The 18,326-nt window shown below is 44.9% G+C and overlaps 1 protein-coding gene across 1 annotated transcript in view; it reads left to right on the forward strand.

Moving 5' to 3' along the window:
- LOC147625428 (pentatricopeptide repeat-containing protein At1g62350-like) overlaps positions 1–9,747 on the forward strand; it is a 67,752-nt gene extending 58,005 nt beyond the window's left edge. Inside the window, exon 3 of the mRNA XM_086818766.1 lies at positions 9,334–9,747. Coding sequence (XP_086674892.1) covers positions 9,334–9,723 — 390 coding nt within the window. The 3' untranslated portion in view covers positions 9,724–9,747. The remainder of the gene's footprint in view (positions 1–9,333) is intronic.
- Positions 9,748–18,326: the final 8,579 nt, after the last annotated feature.

The following is an 18,326-nucleotide window of genomic DNA, read 5'->3' on the forward strand; positions in this document are numbered from 1 at the left end:
AAAGGAACGGCGCGGGACGGAATCCCTGATGACGGACTGATCTGGTCAACTCAAACCTCGGCCCCCGTCCTCCTACCATCAACACCTGGCTACGAGCTGTGGAATATAGAGCCGCCACTCCTCGAATCCAGTCTGGCTCAAAACCCAAGCGAAGCATAGTGCCCTCTAGAAAACCCCAATCGACTCTATCGTATGCCTTCTCAAAATCGAGAAGCATAACGACCAAGTCCTCAGCGAGAAATCTAGCTCGGGCCGTCGCCCATAGTAGCAGGGGAACCCCGTTTCCCCCCATTGGGAACGGTGGAACGCGTTCCCCCATCGCCTGAACCAGTGGAACGTTGGAAACGGGGGCTGGAACGTTGAGGTGGTCGAAAAGAGGTGGAACGGCAGGGAACGGTGGTGGAACGGGAGATGGAATGGGCGAGGGAACGCGAGCCTGCCGTTCCCCCACGTGGGAAAGCTGATGACGTGGATTTTTTTTTAAAAAAAATAGAAGCCTGTAAGCCTTGCGCCAGTCGCTTTTCGGAAATTCGCACCCGGGTCCCGTACGCCTTTCGCCCGTCGCTTTTCGGAGTTCACGCCTGTACCAGTGTAGTCGCCGTTGCTGTCCACGACTCCACGAGTCCACTGGCCGTACTGTCCTGCCCGTACGGCAGCTGTTCTGACATTCTGTACTACATAGTATAGTCGCCCCAGCCACTGGCAGCCAGGCCCCCAGCCCTTGCACTGTGCAGACTTGCAGTGTACACTGTACAGTGTACACACAGTGGCTACATTCATCTAAAAGGCAAGGCAGCAAGAAGCTTTTCTCTTTCTTCTCTCTCTCTTTTTTTGTTTGAACTTTGAACTTTTGGTGTTTTAAAAATTACCTATGGTGAATCACAATCTGGACTGCACACTGCACAGTCTCTCCCCATTAAACACAAGAAAAAAAAAGGACTCATTTCTCTGTAATGGTTAACTTTGAAAGCCTATTCAACTTTTTGCCCGAATTTGCAGACATCATGGCTTACTCGGGTTCAAAGCGATCGGCTTCGAATGCTACTTGGTGGGACGAGGTTGAAAGGCTAGAAAGGTATTCATCTAAGGGAGGTGCAACACGATGGAAATGCAAGCAATGTAACAAAGAGAAGTCAGGAGGAGCAAACCGTGTGAGAGCACATCTATGCCATGTAAACAATGAAAAAGCACAAGTGAACAAATGCCCAGGGACAACACCTGAAATGCGTAGAGAGCTTTTGGCAAAGTACCCAAGTGAAGAGGAGAAAGCATGTGCATGAATGAAACCGGCAATTGATGCATCTTACTTCAGTAGACAAGGGGAAGATGTACACTTGGGAGATGGACAACAGTATGGAGGACTTGGGAGCTTTGCATTTTCCCAAGATTCGCAGTCTATGGGTGCAAGTTCCGGCAAGCAGCAAACCTTGGGAGCAGAACAAATAGAGCAGCTGGTCTTAAGCTTGAAGACAGGTATCCGCATATCACATTTAGTCCATGCTTTGCTCATTGTTTGAGCAACTTATTGAAGGATGTTGGCAGCTTGCCATGGGTTGATCCACACATTCAAAAAGGCAAGGAGATAATAAGCTTCATTCAAAACCATCAGTTTATTTTGAATGAATTCCGCAAGAGATTGGCCAAAAAGGATCTCTTGAAGTACTCAGAGACACGCTTTGGTTATAACTTTCTCATGATGAAGAGGTTATCCAAAGTGCAATTGCCTTTGAAGCAGTTGGTTGTATGCAATGAGTGGATGGGATGGACACTTTCTCGCTCAAGAGCCGGCATAGAGGTTGCAAGAACCATACAAGACTTCACATTTTGGGATGAAGTCAATACTATCAATGCTATGATGAAGCCGACCATGCGCTTGATGCGGATTGCAGATGGACGGGAGCCATGCATTGGCAAGGTTTATGAGGGGCCTGACCGAATGATCGAGAAAATAGGGGAAATGGGCTTGTCCGATGAGAAATATGCAGAGGTTCGAGAATTATGTGAAGCACGATGGAATGGTTATCATTCTCCTATGCATGCTGCTGCGTATGTCTTGGATCCCGAGTTCCAAGGATGTGGACAAGAGGCCGATAATGAGGTGATGGATGGTTGGGAGACAGTGCTTTCTAGGCAGGTTCGTGATGCAGATAGACGAAGGTTGGTGAAAGACCAACTTGGATTTTATCGTAGCAAGTTGGGAAGGTTTGGATCGGCTGATGCACAGAGAGATAGGTTTAAGATAGGGGCTGCTTTATGGTGGGAGGATTATGGGGCTCGTACACCACAGCTTCAATCATCGGCAGTAAGGATCTTGTCTCAAGGTGCAAGCTCCTCTCCGATTGAGCAGCTATGGAGTGTGTTCGGCCATGTTGCATCCAAGAAGAGGAACAAATTTGGGACAAAACAAGTCAATGACTTGATTTTTGTAAGTGCTAATTTGCGCTTGCTTGGTGATATGGCATCTCCCAAACCAGAGAAGTTTATATTGCTTGATGAGGAGTCCTCGGATGATGAGGAGACACATGGACTTGCAGATCCTGGTCAGGATGGGATTGAAGATTTGGATGCTGCAGATGTTGGTCTTGATGATATGGCTTTCTTGGATGACATAGATGATAGTCTCCTTGATGGCATCATTGGCAGTAGCCATGCATGATATCTCCTTACTATTTGCATGTCACCTTGAGGCTTGGACTTTGGACTTGGATTGTTTCTTTTATCTAGGTTGTGCCATGTGGGCCACATTTTGTGCTTTTTGTCACTTATGTCATGTATGATGTGGGCTAATTTATTTTGACTTGTGAGATCTATTCAGTGTTAGTATCTAGCCATGCAAATTATGGTGCACTAGACTTTAGTGTGTCTCTGATTTGGTTATATAAATGAGCATTGTATGTTAAGATTTATCGTCATTTCTAGGAATTATCTAGGTCGTTCCCTGTTTCCGTTCCCCCTCGTTCCCGTTCCCCCTTTTTCTCGTTCCCGTTCCCCTGGTGGTGCTTTCGTTCCGTTCTCGTTCCCGTTCCGTTGCTACTATGCGGTCGCCTCCCAGAAGGTGAAAATGTTGTCAAGGATACTGCGCTCCTTGACGAATCCTGTCTGGGTAGCATGAATCAAATCCCCAAGGAAGGGCTGGATCCTCAAACTCAAGGCCTTTGCTAGGACCTTGTAGACAGTATTGAGGATCGTAATAGGCCTCCAATGCCGAATATCATCTGACACTCCCTCCCTCTTGGGGATAAGAAAGATCAAGCCCTCTGAAAAACTCTGTGGCATCACCCTAGTGTCCAGAACATGCTGAAAACCCTTGCGGAGGCCTGGCCCCAAAAGGTCCCAATAGCGCATAAAAAAGGTAGGTGTCAATCCGTCCTCCCCAGGGCAACTATGACTCGGAAGGATTCTCAAAGCCTCACCAAGCTCATCCTCTGAAAGGGGCTCACCCAAAAGCGTGCGCATACGATCTGTGACCCTCCTCTGCACATGGGCCCACACAGTCTGTCTGCAAGCATCACGTGCCTCTGTGGCTGGCTCTGCTGAAAGCAAGTCTCTATAGAACTCAGTGGCAATAGCTCTAATCTCCCTGGGCTCAGTGGCTAACGATCCGTCTTGCCTCCTGAGTTGACGTACTCCTGCTCGAGCATGGCGGGGTCCGGTGATCTCAAAAAATTCCCCAGTAACTCTATCACCAAGCTGCGTCCACTGAGAGGCCTGGCGATGATAGTAGAACTCGTGTCTCTGATCCTCTGCCTCTCTAACCTCCTGGCATGCCTGGCTCAGCTGGGACGCCACCCACTCACATGTAGGCAGCTGCTCTTGAAGACGCTGGAGCGAAGCAAGGCTACGTCTCAAGCGACGCTCCCGCTCTCGTGTCTCTCTCAGCCGTGTCAAGGCTGTAGTGTGCAGAAAAGAGCTGAGCTCGATGAGTCCCTGGGCACACTAGCCTGCTGCATCCAGGTCAGAGCTCTGGCTATCATGCCATATCCTCTCAATGTCCTCAAAAAGACTGGGGTCTGTAAGTATCCTCTCTGGGATCCTCAACTGCAAGCTGGTCTCCCGTGTCCTCTCCTCAAGTGTCAAAATAACTGGCGCATGGTCTGAAAAAGAGGTGCCAGCAAGAATTCCAACGGAGCCACCACGCTCCCCCGAACCTGTCGCCCACATAGAAGCGATCAATCCGTGATAGATTAGTCCCTCCCTGCTGGCGATCCGACCGAGAGAAACTAAGACTGTCTTGAGAACGGGAGAAAGCCTCATGCTGCCATGCATCAGTGATCCGCAGTGTCACACAAAATTGCTCCCAAGCTGCAAGCTCCGTGCCTTGCACTGTAACATGGCTGCCTCCCACCCTATCGGCCGGGTCCTCAAGCATGTTGAAGTCTCCCCCGACACACCAATGTGCGGCCTCGGGCAATGCATCTGTAACAAGGGTCTAGAACTCTGCTCTGGCACTAGCATGATTGGATGCATAGACATTGACCAAAGTGCTCATCGTACATCCTCAGAATAACATACTGCGCTCTACCAGGCACAATGACCCCGCGATCCACAATGGCCTACCGCCATACATCCGCAATGACCATACATACTCCTCCCTGCCCACCCAAGGGGCCAAAACCTGCAGAGACCAAACTGTGTCCCATCTACCAGGCATCACTGAACCATATCTCCGAATCCTGCTCTCACTCAAATGGTGCTCCAGCATCATCAGAATATCAATACTGCCCCCAACCAGGCATCTCTGAAGCTCCTGCCTCAAGCAACCACGATAACGTACATAGTGTGCGCCGCCAAGGCCTTGTACATTCCATGAGATGATCCTCATGGATGCCCTGCTGAGGTGGAGGCTGTCTCAGCCATACGGCAGGCCTTCGCAAGCGGCTTGGATGGAGAGTAATCCCCATCCGAGCGGCTACGAATCTGCCCACTCTCGGTGTGCTGCAAGAGTCTCGGCGGACCAGGCGCCAGTGGCTGTGTCCTATAGCGATTGCCTCCCGCTCGGAGAGAGAAACCTCATGTATGCATACACAGCCAGGGTCTCGCGCTAGGTCTGCCATTATGCGGACCACCAAATGTCGATTCCCGGAGGCATCCGCACTCCTGGTATCAAAGAAATGTGCCAACTCCCAGAGTCGGCCTATCACGTCTGTCATCTCCAAATCGCTCACATGGTGAGGAAACTCAACTGCCTGTGTCCGCAGAATACTAAGAGCGAGATCCAGAGTCCACTCTCGGACGCTAGTGCCGCAAAGAGGGAAGGAGAAGGCCACCGCTGAATCAAGTGCCTCCTCCCCTCGGGCTGGAGGTATCACCACATGAACTCTGATGGGTGCTGGCTCAGGGGGGCCCTCCGCTCCAAAAAAGCGTGTAAAGGAGTAGTCGAAGGCCTCCGAGCGCTGCCTAGTGTCGAGACTACTTAGCCGACTGCGGGTAGAGGATATCCGTGAAGCACGAATCGGCATGGTAGGTCTCCTCTGCGGTGCACGAGCAAGGTCGGTGCTCAGTGCCCGCCGGACTGCAGGTGCTCAGTGCCCGCCGAACTGCAGGTGAGCGCCAGGGAACTGCCAGTGCCTCCCGGGGAGCTGAGGCGAGTGGAGGGGGAGGAGGGGGGGGAGAAGGAGGTGGGGAAGGAGACGTTGAAGATGCGGGAGCGGGAGGAGGCGAGGAAGGAAGCGAGGCGGTGGGGGGGGACAGGGGAGGGGGGGTGGAGGTGAAGGGGGGGGTGCTGGCATCTCCTGATCCTCAGCCTGCACTGGGGTCTCCTCCTGGAGGGGAGCAAAGCTATTCCTCACTGGAACCCAATGATGCTGAGGCTGTGTTTGTTGCTGCGTCGGTCTCAAGGCATGCTGTTGTGGCTGTCGCCCTCTACGGCGCCCCTGTCCAGGCTGCCAATCAGAGGTCTCTGTGGGCTGAGCAGGTGTCCCGGAGGCTGCCTGCCGAGCCGCATCTGTGGGGGGCTATCGGAGGTCTGCTATTGCGGTGAAGGTCGGGGTCTCCTGCGAGGGCAGGCTTTGGCCAGGTGGCCGACCTGCCTGCATATGAAACACTGGTTCCGGAGCCCCGAAAAAACTCCACTCTCTGATCGATCCATCCCCCCCTATCCTAGGTAATTGAATGACCTTCGGAAGGGAGGAGATGTCAAGAACCAGAACTCTGACCGAAGGAAGGCTAGCTGCTCTAGCCACCATTGAAGCTGCTGTGGGGCCAGTCTCAAGCATCGAGCCCACCGATGATCCTATCCTAGAAAGGAGCGGAAGGTGCTCACGGCGAAGTCCAGGAAAGCAAACTGAAAGAAGGCCCGAGCGTCGCTGATGTCAAGGGGACTCATGACTAGGACCTGGGCCACGCTTTGGGCTGTCTCGAACTCAATCTGGTAGTGTCCGCGGCCCAGTAACTGAACGTCCAGGATCTTGCCCACATCTGCAAGAAGGCGGGCTTGGAGAAGATCCCGGATCTCCCCTCTGCTGGGGCGAGTGCCAACTATACGGTAAATGGTGGAATGTGCCTAGAGGCGTTCCACCTCTGCGGTGAGGCTCGCTTCCTCTTCTGGCGAAAGAGAGAGCCTGATGGGGGTATCCTCAGGGGCGGGCGAGGGGGTTGCGGAAGAGTCCCTCTGAGGTGGGGCGGGAGGAACCTCCATCAGAGTTTGGAGCTGAGTCGAGGGCGAAGCGAAGACGGAGGGTCCTACAAGAACCAAGCTGCACGAAAAAGCGGAGTGGGGAGGGGAAGAGGGGGAAGGGCGGAATACAAAGGGGGGAGGGGCGGAAGACAGAAGGGGAGGGGCGGAAAAACAGAGGATGGCGGAAGACAGAGGGGGGGGGGAGGGGGGGGGGGGGGGCGGAAGACAGAGGGGCGGGGGGCGGGACGCGGAGGAACGGGGGAGCGGGGGGCGTGAAGGAGACAGGGGCAGGCGATGGGCGCGAAAGGGGGGCGGGGGGCGCGAAATGCACAGGGGCGCGGAGGGGGGGGTGCGAGCAGGCAGGGAGGGGCGAAGGCAGCTCGAGCAGGGGAGGGGGGGGGGCAAGCTTCAGCTACATCATCATTTCTAAAACCCCCATATAACAGAAGATGATGCTATGTTAGTACTTTTCAAAAGCATGCGGCATGCCTGAGGAGTATGACAACCTAGTGGCCGCCTTAAAAAACATTCCTAATCCTACCTTAGAGGGAATCATTAGTTCTTTATAGGAAGAAGAAAGAAAGAAGAAACAAGGGTCATCCTGGTGACCGCCTTGAAGAACATACCTTAGAGGGAATCATTAGTTCTTTACAAGAAGAAGAAAGAAAGAAGAAAAAGGTCAATAGAAGCTGTCATAGAACAAGGTTTTGCTGTAAAGTCCAAGGGCTTATACAAAGGACAACAAGCCAAAGGATAGCCTTGTAGGTTATGTGGGAAAAGCAATCACTTAGAAAATGATTGTTTTAGCCTAAATCCTTGTGGTATCTGTGGGAAAAGCTATCATCTTTAAAAAGATTGCTATTCAAAGAAAAACATTGCTAATATTGTTGAAGAGCCTTCCATACAAGAGGCCAACTATTGTATTGATGATTGGGCTTTATTAAGTCCATTATATGTTGTTTTCTTTTGTGTGACTTGATCTCTTGTATGTCCTTATCCTTAGGACCCTATAACTAACATGTGAAACTAGAGCCATGTGATTTATCCTTGACCGGTATCAAATAATATCTAGATATTTGTGTGCGCCTGACATAAGAAGTGATGTCATTGGGGCAACCTTTGTAACCTATGAAGGTGCATGTACTTCATTGAAGAAAACAATCAACAGTCACATCATTGAGTTGTGTACTTCACTCTCTCTCTAGCATTTGTCTTCTCTCTCTTTATTCTTTCTTTATCCTTTTGAACACACTCCTATGTCATGAAGATCTTTCGACCTCCATAGCTGAGCACTGTACCTATAGCTCTACCATGAAATCTGACAGGCATAAGCACCATATAGAGGAAAGTTGGCAGCATATAATGAATATAGGGCTTGTCCTCTGCTGGCTGCCGACAACAGTCAGGCTAATGCAGAGATATCCCCATGAGTCTATAAATAGCAAGGGCTAGTCAGTCATTAGATCATCTGATCCCTAGATGGGAGTAGGTCAACAGTCAGTCCTTTAGTCAGAATTCAGTCCATTTTGGAAGACCAAAGGTCACAGTCAAAGACATCTTTTTGTACCATATCAATATACTGAAAATACAGTTCATCTTTCTCTTCTCTTTGCTGTATTGCTTTTGCATTAGTGTTCCTAATCAGTTCATTTTGGAAGGCCAAAGACCACAGTCAAAGACACCTTTTTGTACCATATCAATAAACTGAAAAAACAGTTCATCTTTCTCTTCTCTCTATTGTCTAATCATTGCTTTTGCATCAGTGTTCCTAATCAGTTCATTTTGGAAGGTGACAGGCCACAGTCAAAAACATATTTTGTACCATATCAATATACTGAAAATACAGTTCATCTTTCTCTTCTCTCTGTTGTCTAATCAAATAATTTTTGGAAGGCTCAAGGCCATAGTCAAAGACATCTTTTTGTACCATATCAATGTAATGAAAATAAAGTTCATCTTTCTCTTCTCTCTGCTGTCTAATCATTGCTTTTGCATTAGTGTTCCTAATCAGTAGGTTTAGGGCTGGATCGAGTACAGCAAGGCTTCTGCATGCAACAAAAAAGGTGTCTAACTGTCCTAGGAGCTGCAGAATGTCCACGTGGCACCCTCGAACAATGGTGCATGCGACATCTTCTCGCTGGCTCACCTCAAGGTCTCTGAGAGTCTGGCCATCTGTTGACGGTCCTGCTACCATAGGTCTCTGAGGTGAAGAATCATGGGGTCATGGTCAAAGAAAGTGCCGCCTGCAAGGATGCCCACATGCCCACTAAATCAAAGGCCCCCTCGTGAAGGTAGAATCGGTTGAGTTTAAGAAGATTAGGATCGTGTCCCTACAGTTGGAAGTGGAGAAAAGCAGGCTGCAGCTTGTGGATGAACTTTGGGAGATGCGAGGCATGCCGACCCTTGATGGAGAAGAGCCGCTTCTCCCAAGTTGCACTGTCCCTCTGAGATGGAGGAGTTTGCACTACTTCTTTGGCGATCCTCGTGGGTCTCAATCATGCTAAAATTTCCATCCCCCTGAAACCTGTGCCGTTGATTGCAGGCTGCTGTCTTTATTGGAGCACGTTGTCCGATATTGCTCGCATTAAATTCTGGTTTTGTTCAGATATTTGATTCCTCCGTCTGTCCACATGGGCATGTGCATGCAAGTTGTTAGCATAACATCTCTTAGCTTATCTTGCTTTTCCAGCTTCCTCATTCGTATCTGGATTCTGCAGATCTTTGTTGTTGTTCGGAGGGAGCTTTGGTACAAGCCAGAAGTATATCTGTACCGAGATATGCTTAACTGCCTTGGAAGAAACAAACGAGCAGCTCAATCTCGTATTGTTCTCAATGACTCAAAAAGAGAGGGTATCAAGCCCAGTGCTTCCTTGTGTTCAGAACTCATGGTTGCATTTTTAAAACATGGAATGGTTTGTGAGGCTATTGAAGTCTTTGAAGAAGTGAAAGCAGTTGGTGCTTGTGATAAGCTCATCTATAGAATTTTCTTGAAAGAGCTTCATCAGCTTGGGAGGTCAGATCTTTGGTTGAAGTATAGAAAAGAGTACAAAGAAACGTTTGGGGAAGGGGAATATGATGAATTGTGCTACTATGAATATTATTCTTAGTCAAAGAATATCAGGATTGATCGATGATGTCAAAAGGGCTTTTATGCTTCACTTGCTTGTGCTCTGCTTCCATTATTACTCTCTCTCTTGCATTTCTATCATGTATCATATGGCTTTTATGTCTTCTTTCACTAGCATTTCTTAGCCGAACTAGAGTTGGAAAGATTTCAAAATTTTTTGGTGCAAGCTTGTGAAGAACATAGCCCTGTTGCCCACCTTGTCCCCTTCTCCCTTTCGCGTGTTCACACAGCAGCCCCCCCATCCCCTCATGCCTACATTTGAGTCCACAACCCCCCACCAATCTTCTTTCCTTGTCCCCCTTGCTTTTGCAACCCATAACCCCCACATGGGGCACCAAGATCTACATAGGGGATGACCTCACTCCTCTGCAATTGGAGTGAGGTTTGTCAGAATTTCACAGGTCATGGAAGCACACAAGGTAGTAGGCAAATGGGCTGTTTACGGAGACGGTCAGGTCATCATTACAAAGAGGCACCACACCTTACATAATGGGGTGGGATCTAGGAGACCACATATATTCTTCACATGGCCACATGGAGTTGTAAAGGGACTATGCTCTATGTATGGGAGTTTCCTTATTTTAGAGGCTAGATTTGTACCTTTTGGGAGGTACATAGCTCAGGAGGTGTGGCATGCTTATTTAGGTTAACGTGTATAGAGAGCACTCACAATGGTAAGAGGGGATCAGAAGATCCGGTTTGTGTGGATGCGCTTAGCTAGGCGTGGTTTTTAATTTTTGCATATTGTAATGTGTTACTTTTCTCGTGTGACAACTTTTACCGTACCTTGATGACCCAACCATTAGGAATAATCAAACATGTCTTGCTTTTATTCTCTTGCTCAACTTTGTCACCCACACTTGACTCCCCATATCCACTCTCACCCACATCTGTTTTTGTAATGATCTAGACAAGGTCTATGAGGATCATCTCTCTTGCCATATTTTTGACCTTGATTTCACAATACCCATTTCAACCCTCGAATCATATCTCTCCCCCGTTATCCACGATGCAATGGAAGCTAGTTCCCTCCACACCACTGCATCTACCACTGAGTCCCCTATGGCTTCATAGCCAGGTATGATGATGAATGCAAGAACACACGACTTTACTCGCGGCCGTGCGGTCGGATACTCTGCACGTAAAAAGGAAATATCCTTTTTCCACCTCACCCATTGGAAGAAACATGCGTCTTCGCCAAACGGGAGATGGAGTTATATCAACTCTTCTTTAGTGTTGATACAACTTGGAGGCTTATTCTTGAAGAAGAGAGACCATCCACACTCATCATAGATCCTTTTACATGGAAATCCTATGCATGCTATGTGTATGACAATCATAATCAGTCCACACCACTTATGCCACACATTCCACATCCCACTTCCACCATCCTTTTCAACACTACCAATGTCACTAGGTCTCTACTGAAGCTGCATATAATGGTTGGGCTAAGGATCATGATGATCTTCCACGGAGGACTTTACACGTGGGTGTACCATCATGGTATAACTCATTTATAGGAACATCATTGTTTCCCTCCATAAAGCAGGAGACCCCATCGATACTTCACCATCATGATAGGCGACGCGATGGCTAGGGTAACCGTGAAGAGTGAGATTACTTTTCTTGGCAAAGTCAGGGACAGAGCCGCAGGTTAGTTTAGCGTTCACGAGGAATTACTCTACTTTAGATTACTTCTTTACTCTTCGAGACATTATGAAGGAGGCGAGGGTAGGAAGCAATGCGTATTGTGGATTTTCATAAAGGCTTTTATGAGACATGATATGGAGGGCGATGGTCTTGTACGAGAGGCAGGGACATTCCAAGGTTGGTCGACTCCGCCAATCCCACCCACGACCTTTGCATGTCGATATTGGCAGCTCCCCACGCTTTTGTGGGCTGCTCACTATTGAGTAAAACGTAGTAAATATAACACTAACGACTTGCAAGAGTGTGAAAGCACGTCTCCCTGGGATTTCAAAAAAGTTTAAGCACACGTCCTTGGGATTTCTAGTCATCCTTGGGTGTCTTTTGGACATTCCTAGGCAATAAATCTGCGCACTGTGGGGAGAGTATATTGTATTATGAGAGATATTCACTTATATACATGGCCATAAGTGTTCACACTCACTTAAACTGTGACCGGTCGGGCACTTTAGGCTCATAAGAGACCTAATACTATTACAATGACTACTCTCATAATATATCCATGAAGTACATCACTTAAGACTCTTCATTCTAACTTGCTACCACACGTTCTTGAAGCAGAAATTGCCATAAATATTTCGTCACACCACTATGGACGCCTGTCCAAGTTGTAGCTTTGGACACCATTGCTTCATATCTTGAATGTGTGACCCTTTGACGTATCTATCGTGACTCTTTGATGTAAGATAATGACGGTAAATCTTGTTAATCTTATAATTAGATTAACAATCCCAAATAATTATTTTAAGTATAATCGATTAAAATATGCCAAGAGAAAGCGTGGGATCACTCTTGGTGGGAGCAAATTGGACCCAATCTTGTGTTCTTGTCTGTACTCTTATTTTTGGTGCAATTTAGTATTTGAAGGGTCCTTGGAAAGATTGTCCTTACGCATTCATAGCTTGTGTACTTGATGAATGAGAAATGATTTGCACATTTCCAGAACAATTGAGGCTTGCGCCACAGTTTAAGTGAGTGTGAACACTTACGGCCATGTATGTAAGTGAATATCTCTCATAATACAACATACTCTCTCATTGTGCAATTGAGGTTTGCTCTTGCTAATCTTCTTGTTAATCTCTCTCCCTAATGCATGTTGGTGAGTCTGTGTAAGTGAAGTGAGGTGAGAGGAGGGACGAGTACCCGTAGTGAAACGTGGCGGTGCGACAACGCTCGCGGGAGGCGCGGTGGAATTGCTTCTCAAGGAGTTGTAGAGTTTGGAGACCTCAAGGGTTATCAGCTCGACCATTGGAATGATCCTCACGACAATTGCGGTTCACCAAGTAATCTTTTATTGGATGTGTTTCAAGGAGGGTTAGGGGTGGGTCTTAACATTTTTGGCATCGTTGCGGAGCCATTCCTTGGCTTTTTTCCATCGTTTTTCCTCTAATCTACGTATTACTTATTGTCCAATATCTTGATTAATGGTTTTCCGTGAAAAAGATATGGATTTGATGGTGATTTGTGTGTGATTTGGTATAGAATAGTTTGTTTTTGAAAAAAGGGAGCTATTCTACGTCAAAAAATTTAAAAAATGTGTTAATTGCAGTCTAAATTGATCATATGAGTAGTTGAAATTGGTGTTGTTAAGTGTTTTGAGAGCATCTAGATGCATCAAAACATCTAATTACATTAATTTTTTCATTAAATTGAAGAAATTTGACTCTCTTTGCTTAATTTTACCTTAAAAGAGGAGACCACAATTAAGAGTCTAATTGATCTCTTATTTTAGATTAATTTACACATTTGTTGATGCACAAAGATTAGCATTTCTTTGCTCTATCCAATGATGTACTCAATTGTGTGAATTAATTAGGAATTAGTGATTAATTAGTCATTGATTAGTGTAAAAGAGGGAAAAAATAATAAAAGGATTAATCTTGGATTTAATTTTATTCACTTTTTTACATAACTCATTAAGACTAATGAGCATTCAATGAGTAGATGCTCATGAGTTGTCAAATTGTCCATTTTAGGGGTCATTTCTGAAAGGTGTAAGGGATGTCATAAAAAGGTTGACTTTTTTGATTTTTACTTACCTTTTTGGAAAAATGTCAATATCTCCTTAAATTTAAATTCAAAATTTTTTTTCCTTTAAATAGGGAAATTCGTATTTTTCACTAAACTTAAAAAAAATCAAAAAAATAAATAAAAAATTTGAGAAAAAAAATTTCGAAAAGAAAAATTGGGAAAAAAAACGTCTGAGATAAGCCTTTCATGGCTAAGAGTTTCACGGTTCCAAGTCATTTCAAAGGATTACCTTTCACGAAACTCCATTCTACAGTTCACGGAATTCCATTTCACGGAATTACTCTTCATCACGGAATTCCATTTCATGAAATTACCCTTCACCACCACGGAATTCTATTTCACGGTTCACGGAATTCCAATTCACGGAATTACCTTTCACACGGAATTCCATTTTACGGTTCACTGAATTCCATTTCACGAAATACCCTTCACGGAATTCTATTTTACGGTTCACGGAATTTCATTTCACGGAATTGCTCCTCACGGGATACCATTTCAACGGAATTACCCTCACGGGATTCCATTTCATGGAATTACTCTTCTCATGGAATCCCATTGCACGGAATTACACTACGAAATTCTATTTCACTGCCAAGTCTTTCATGACCAAGAATTTCACGGCCAAGCCTTTCACGGATTAAGGGTCTCATGTCTTAAGACCTCACGCCATTAAAAAAAAAACACACCCTTGTTTGGAAGCTTGTATCTCCTAAACCGTATATCCAATGAAGGCGCTTTAGGGCTCTTCGAAAAGCTGACATTGAGCTATTCAACTTTGGTCTTGGTCGTCCGAAGTTAAAATCCATCGTTTTGGCCTTCAACTAGTAATCTCAAAATTCGACATGAAAATCGAGGCAAATAATAATCCGAAAAGCACAAAAATCACAAAATATAGTGCGAAAACGACGACGAACCATATTCGGGTATGTCTTAAGACCTCACGCCATTAAAAAAAACACCTCTCTATTTCAAGGCTCCTATCTCCTAAACCGTATATCCAATGAAGGCGCTCTAGGGCTCATCGAAAAGCTGACATTGAGCTCTTCAACTTTGGTCTTGGTCGTCCGAAGACAAAATCCATCGTTTTGGTCTTCGACTAACAACCTCAAAATTCGACATGAAAATCGAGGCAAAAAACAATCCAAAAAGCACGAAAAATTACAAAAAACAGCGCGAAAACGACGATGAACCATATTCAGACTACTTTTGGAGGGTCTAAACGATAAAATCACGGATGACTGAGGGAAACAAAGTTGTAGTACTCCAAAAATACTACAACTCTCTCATACAGAGTTTTTCAAAAATCCTTTTAGAACACCCTAAAAAACATATTGTGAAACATGGAAAAAATTCTCGATATATATATATATATATATATATATATATATATATATATATATATATATATAGTTTTTGTCTTGAGACAATGATGGAAAACAGGTTTTAGGACCTTCTCTTCCATCTAGGAAGTTACTAGCATACGCTTCTTTCAAAAAGTTATCTCTAAGAGGTCGTTTGCGTGCATATAGCACCTAAGCTAATTAGGGCGAATGGACACCTGTTTGACCCAACGAAGAGAACGCCAGGCCTCTTGAGGCTGTAACGGGCTATGAGAGAATATAAAAAGAAAAAAAAAGTCTGTGTTTGCTTATTAAAGAGCATTTACGCAATCAGACATGGCCATGATAGAGAGATTGCCATGGATCACACAAGAACTGAATCCAATGGCTGACATCTTCGAGCTATTGAGATCTATGCTGCCACAAATGCATCTCCCAATACCATTGGCTATGTCTATAACAAGCATGTCATTGGGTTTTACACCCCCTATCACTTTGATCCCACAGGGCTTTGGTCCCTTACCTAATATTCCCACAAATCCTATAGGTACTAACCCTTCCCTGGATGCTCACATCCTGGACATACTATGACTAGTCTAAGAAGGGGGTAGCCCAAGGACTCAGTGAGTCTCTCCTAAAAACAGCACTCACGTACGGCCTTAGTGACTCATACAGAAATACAACCGTACAAATTTTTAAAATTATGGGCAATTACGATGGAACAATAGACCCTGTTTAATTCATTCAAATGTTTGAACAGAGATGTGAAGCCTTTGGAAATCCCAACTGTTCCACCAGCGTTGAACCTATGCTTAGGGAAAAAGCTAATCAATGGTTCATCACATTGATGCCTGCGATCAAGACCAACTTCAAAACCTTGAAATCAGCCTTTATCCATAGCTTTTCCAAACAAGGTGATCGATGGAGTGCAGCAACAAAACTCTATTCAATTGAGCATCAACCAAATGAATCCATTAGAGATTTTATCCTTCGGATAAAACTCTTGGACTCACGATGTGAGTCATGGGAAAAATTAAACGATATTCAATTGAAGAGATATTTCATGATGGGCTTGAAGAATAACAGCTTACACAACTTGATCATTATATCCAATCCGAAATCGATCAATGTTGTAAAGAAGCAATACATTTAGATAACAACATACTGGAAGATGATCATGCTACAAGGTGTTCCTTATCTAAACCAAGTGAAGCAATGGCAAAAGAAAGATCGATCTCGGAATTAACATTCCCTGAATTCTATACAGCCTTGCTTAAAACCTTCCAATCAACATCTCTAAGAGAGGATAAACTCCTTAAAAAACGAGACATCCTTAATGCCTCTACAAGTGAGGAAAGAAATGCCTTGTGTTGAGTGCAATCACTATGACCATCCTAGTCCCCATTGTGCTACATCCTAGTCCCCATTGTGCTGCTGCATACAAGGCATCAGTTTTTCTATACTGCATATATTGTAAAACCTTTGACCATGATACTAAAAAGTGTCTCACTTCATCCACAATTGACTCAAAACCTCCACCTCTCATGCACCAAACAGAGTCCAAAGGGTAGAAACTGCTCAAGAAGCAGTTAATTGAACACTTCAGTGTTCCTATTGTCGTGGACCTCACAAGGTGGCAGATTGCACTGTTTGGAATACTTCCATACCCATAATCACTGACACCCTGTGACCCATGCGTGAACGATATGACATTGATCACATGTTCTAAGATTGCCCAAGACGAGTTGCTTCAATGCAACTTGTCTCACAAAATACAACTCTTAACATCTTAAGTGTACAAAACGGGTAATTGTCCACGGTACCCTTGAATGTTCTCACACGCTTACAAGCCAAGGCACGCAGAACAGTAAAAAATAATGCAAAAGACAATACCTCAACATGGATAGAAGAACATGCTTTAAAGTAGAACCTAAAAGAAAAAGCAAAACCTTCTAAACCCAAGAAAGAGAAGGGACAACAAACTATTGAAATCAAAGGTGAATTAAAAGATAGGGAAAAGGAGGACATAAATCCAAAAGGGGACATAAGGCTAAAAGAACCAAAAGCTACACATGATGATGCAGAAGCATCCACCTCAAAGGCCACCACATAAACCATAAAACCCATATGTGCGACACCGGGTACAATAGCCAAAAAGAAAATTCGATCTCATCGCATGGAAAAACATAAAGAAAACCTGATGATCCAAAGAAAGTGAGAAGATGAAACAAATTCTAGTACGTCACTTAGTGAGGATGAAACAAGTTCAGACTCCACTCATTGCACCTCATAGACCAATTAAGAAACTAGAATCCACCCAATCATCCCAAATTGAAAATCATGATCATATAACATATGTGGAACACAAAAAGTAAGCTCAGGAGAGCATGCTTAGTTTGGTTGAATATCTTACAAGATCACCGGTTTTGTGATTGAGCCTCATAATGCCAATCGTAAAAAAGCAACCAAAATACAAAGCTCAGAGGAGTATTGCTTCCCCTTTCAAGAGGAAGACATACTCTCTACAGAAGAGTCATTTGAGACAGATTACACAAACTATACGCTTGAGAAAGCACATGAGGAATTTGATAATTCCCTTACAAGATTAGAACAGTCTCTCAAAACCTCATTTGGAGGAATGCTCTTCTCTTATGAGATGAAGCCAACATAACATCAACACTTGCACCTTTAAAGGCTCAACATGAGTTATACAAAGACATAAAGAACTCCATAGAACAGGACTGTGAGGATTCACAGGTTGCTAAACAGACCTCATTAAGAATTGTTAGAGGGCCAAGTGTGCCAGTGTACACATTTGGTACTCTTGAAAAAGATGAGAGCCAAAATGAGGATGAAAGTGAATGGGAATATGAAACAAAAACAAGATCTGAAGTTGAAACAAAAACCAAAACATCCATGGTTCCTTTGGAAGATTCTATTATGGTATGGTTGGATTTCCCTACGGACAATGATGTTAAGCGCAAACGCGCATTGATTAGCCCTCGCGTAAGTCATAACATCATGACAATAGACACTTGTGTGTCATTGGGACAACGTGAACTCATCCCCACAGACAATAGTCTTGCAAGCGGAGCCAATGGACAAAACATTGAAGTTCCATGGTAGTTTAACTACACTACTCAAACAATCGATGGTGGCGATATAAAATTTACATTTTATGTTACCTTAGATTCACTTGAGTATGATGTCGTCCTTGGTGGAACTTGGATAGGTGAATCGTTGTATTCAATAGATGAATCCATGCAAACAGTCACCTTGAACACTCCTACAGGCAATGTACAATTGCTATTACTGGAGGAAGAGATCTTGGAGGAGCTAGAACTTCCAACATATCTTATTGAAAAGATCCATAGGATTGTGGTTGGATTGAAAATTTCAAATAAAATCACCACAGCTCAAGCACATCTCTTAATCCAACACGAGAACACAATCTCACCCAAAAGAAAACTCCACCGAGACGACAACAATCAAGGTATCTTAATAG

Source organism: Cibotium barometz, chromosome 24, assembly GCF_041138505.1.
Source record: "Cibotium barometz isolate CiBa-2024 chromosome 24, ASM4113850v1, whole genome shotgun sequence".
Taxonomy (NCBI): domain Eukaryota; kingdom Viridiplantae; phylum Streptophyta; class Polypodiopsida; order Cyatheales; family Cibotiaceae; genus Cibotium; species Cibotium barometz.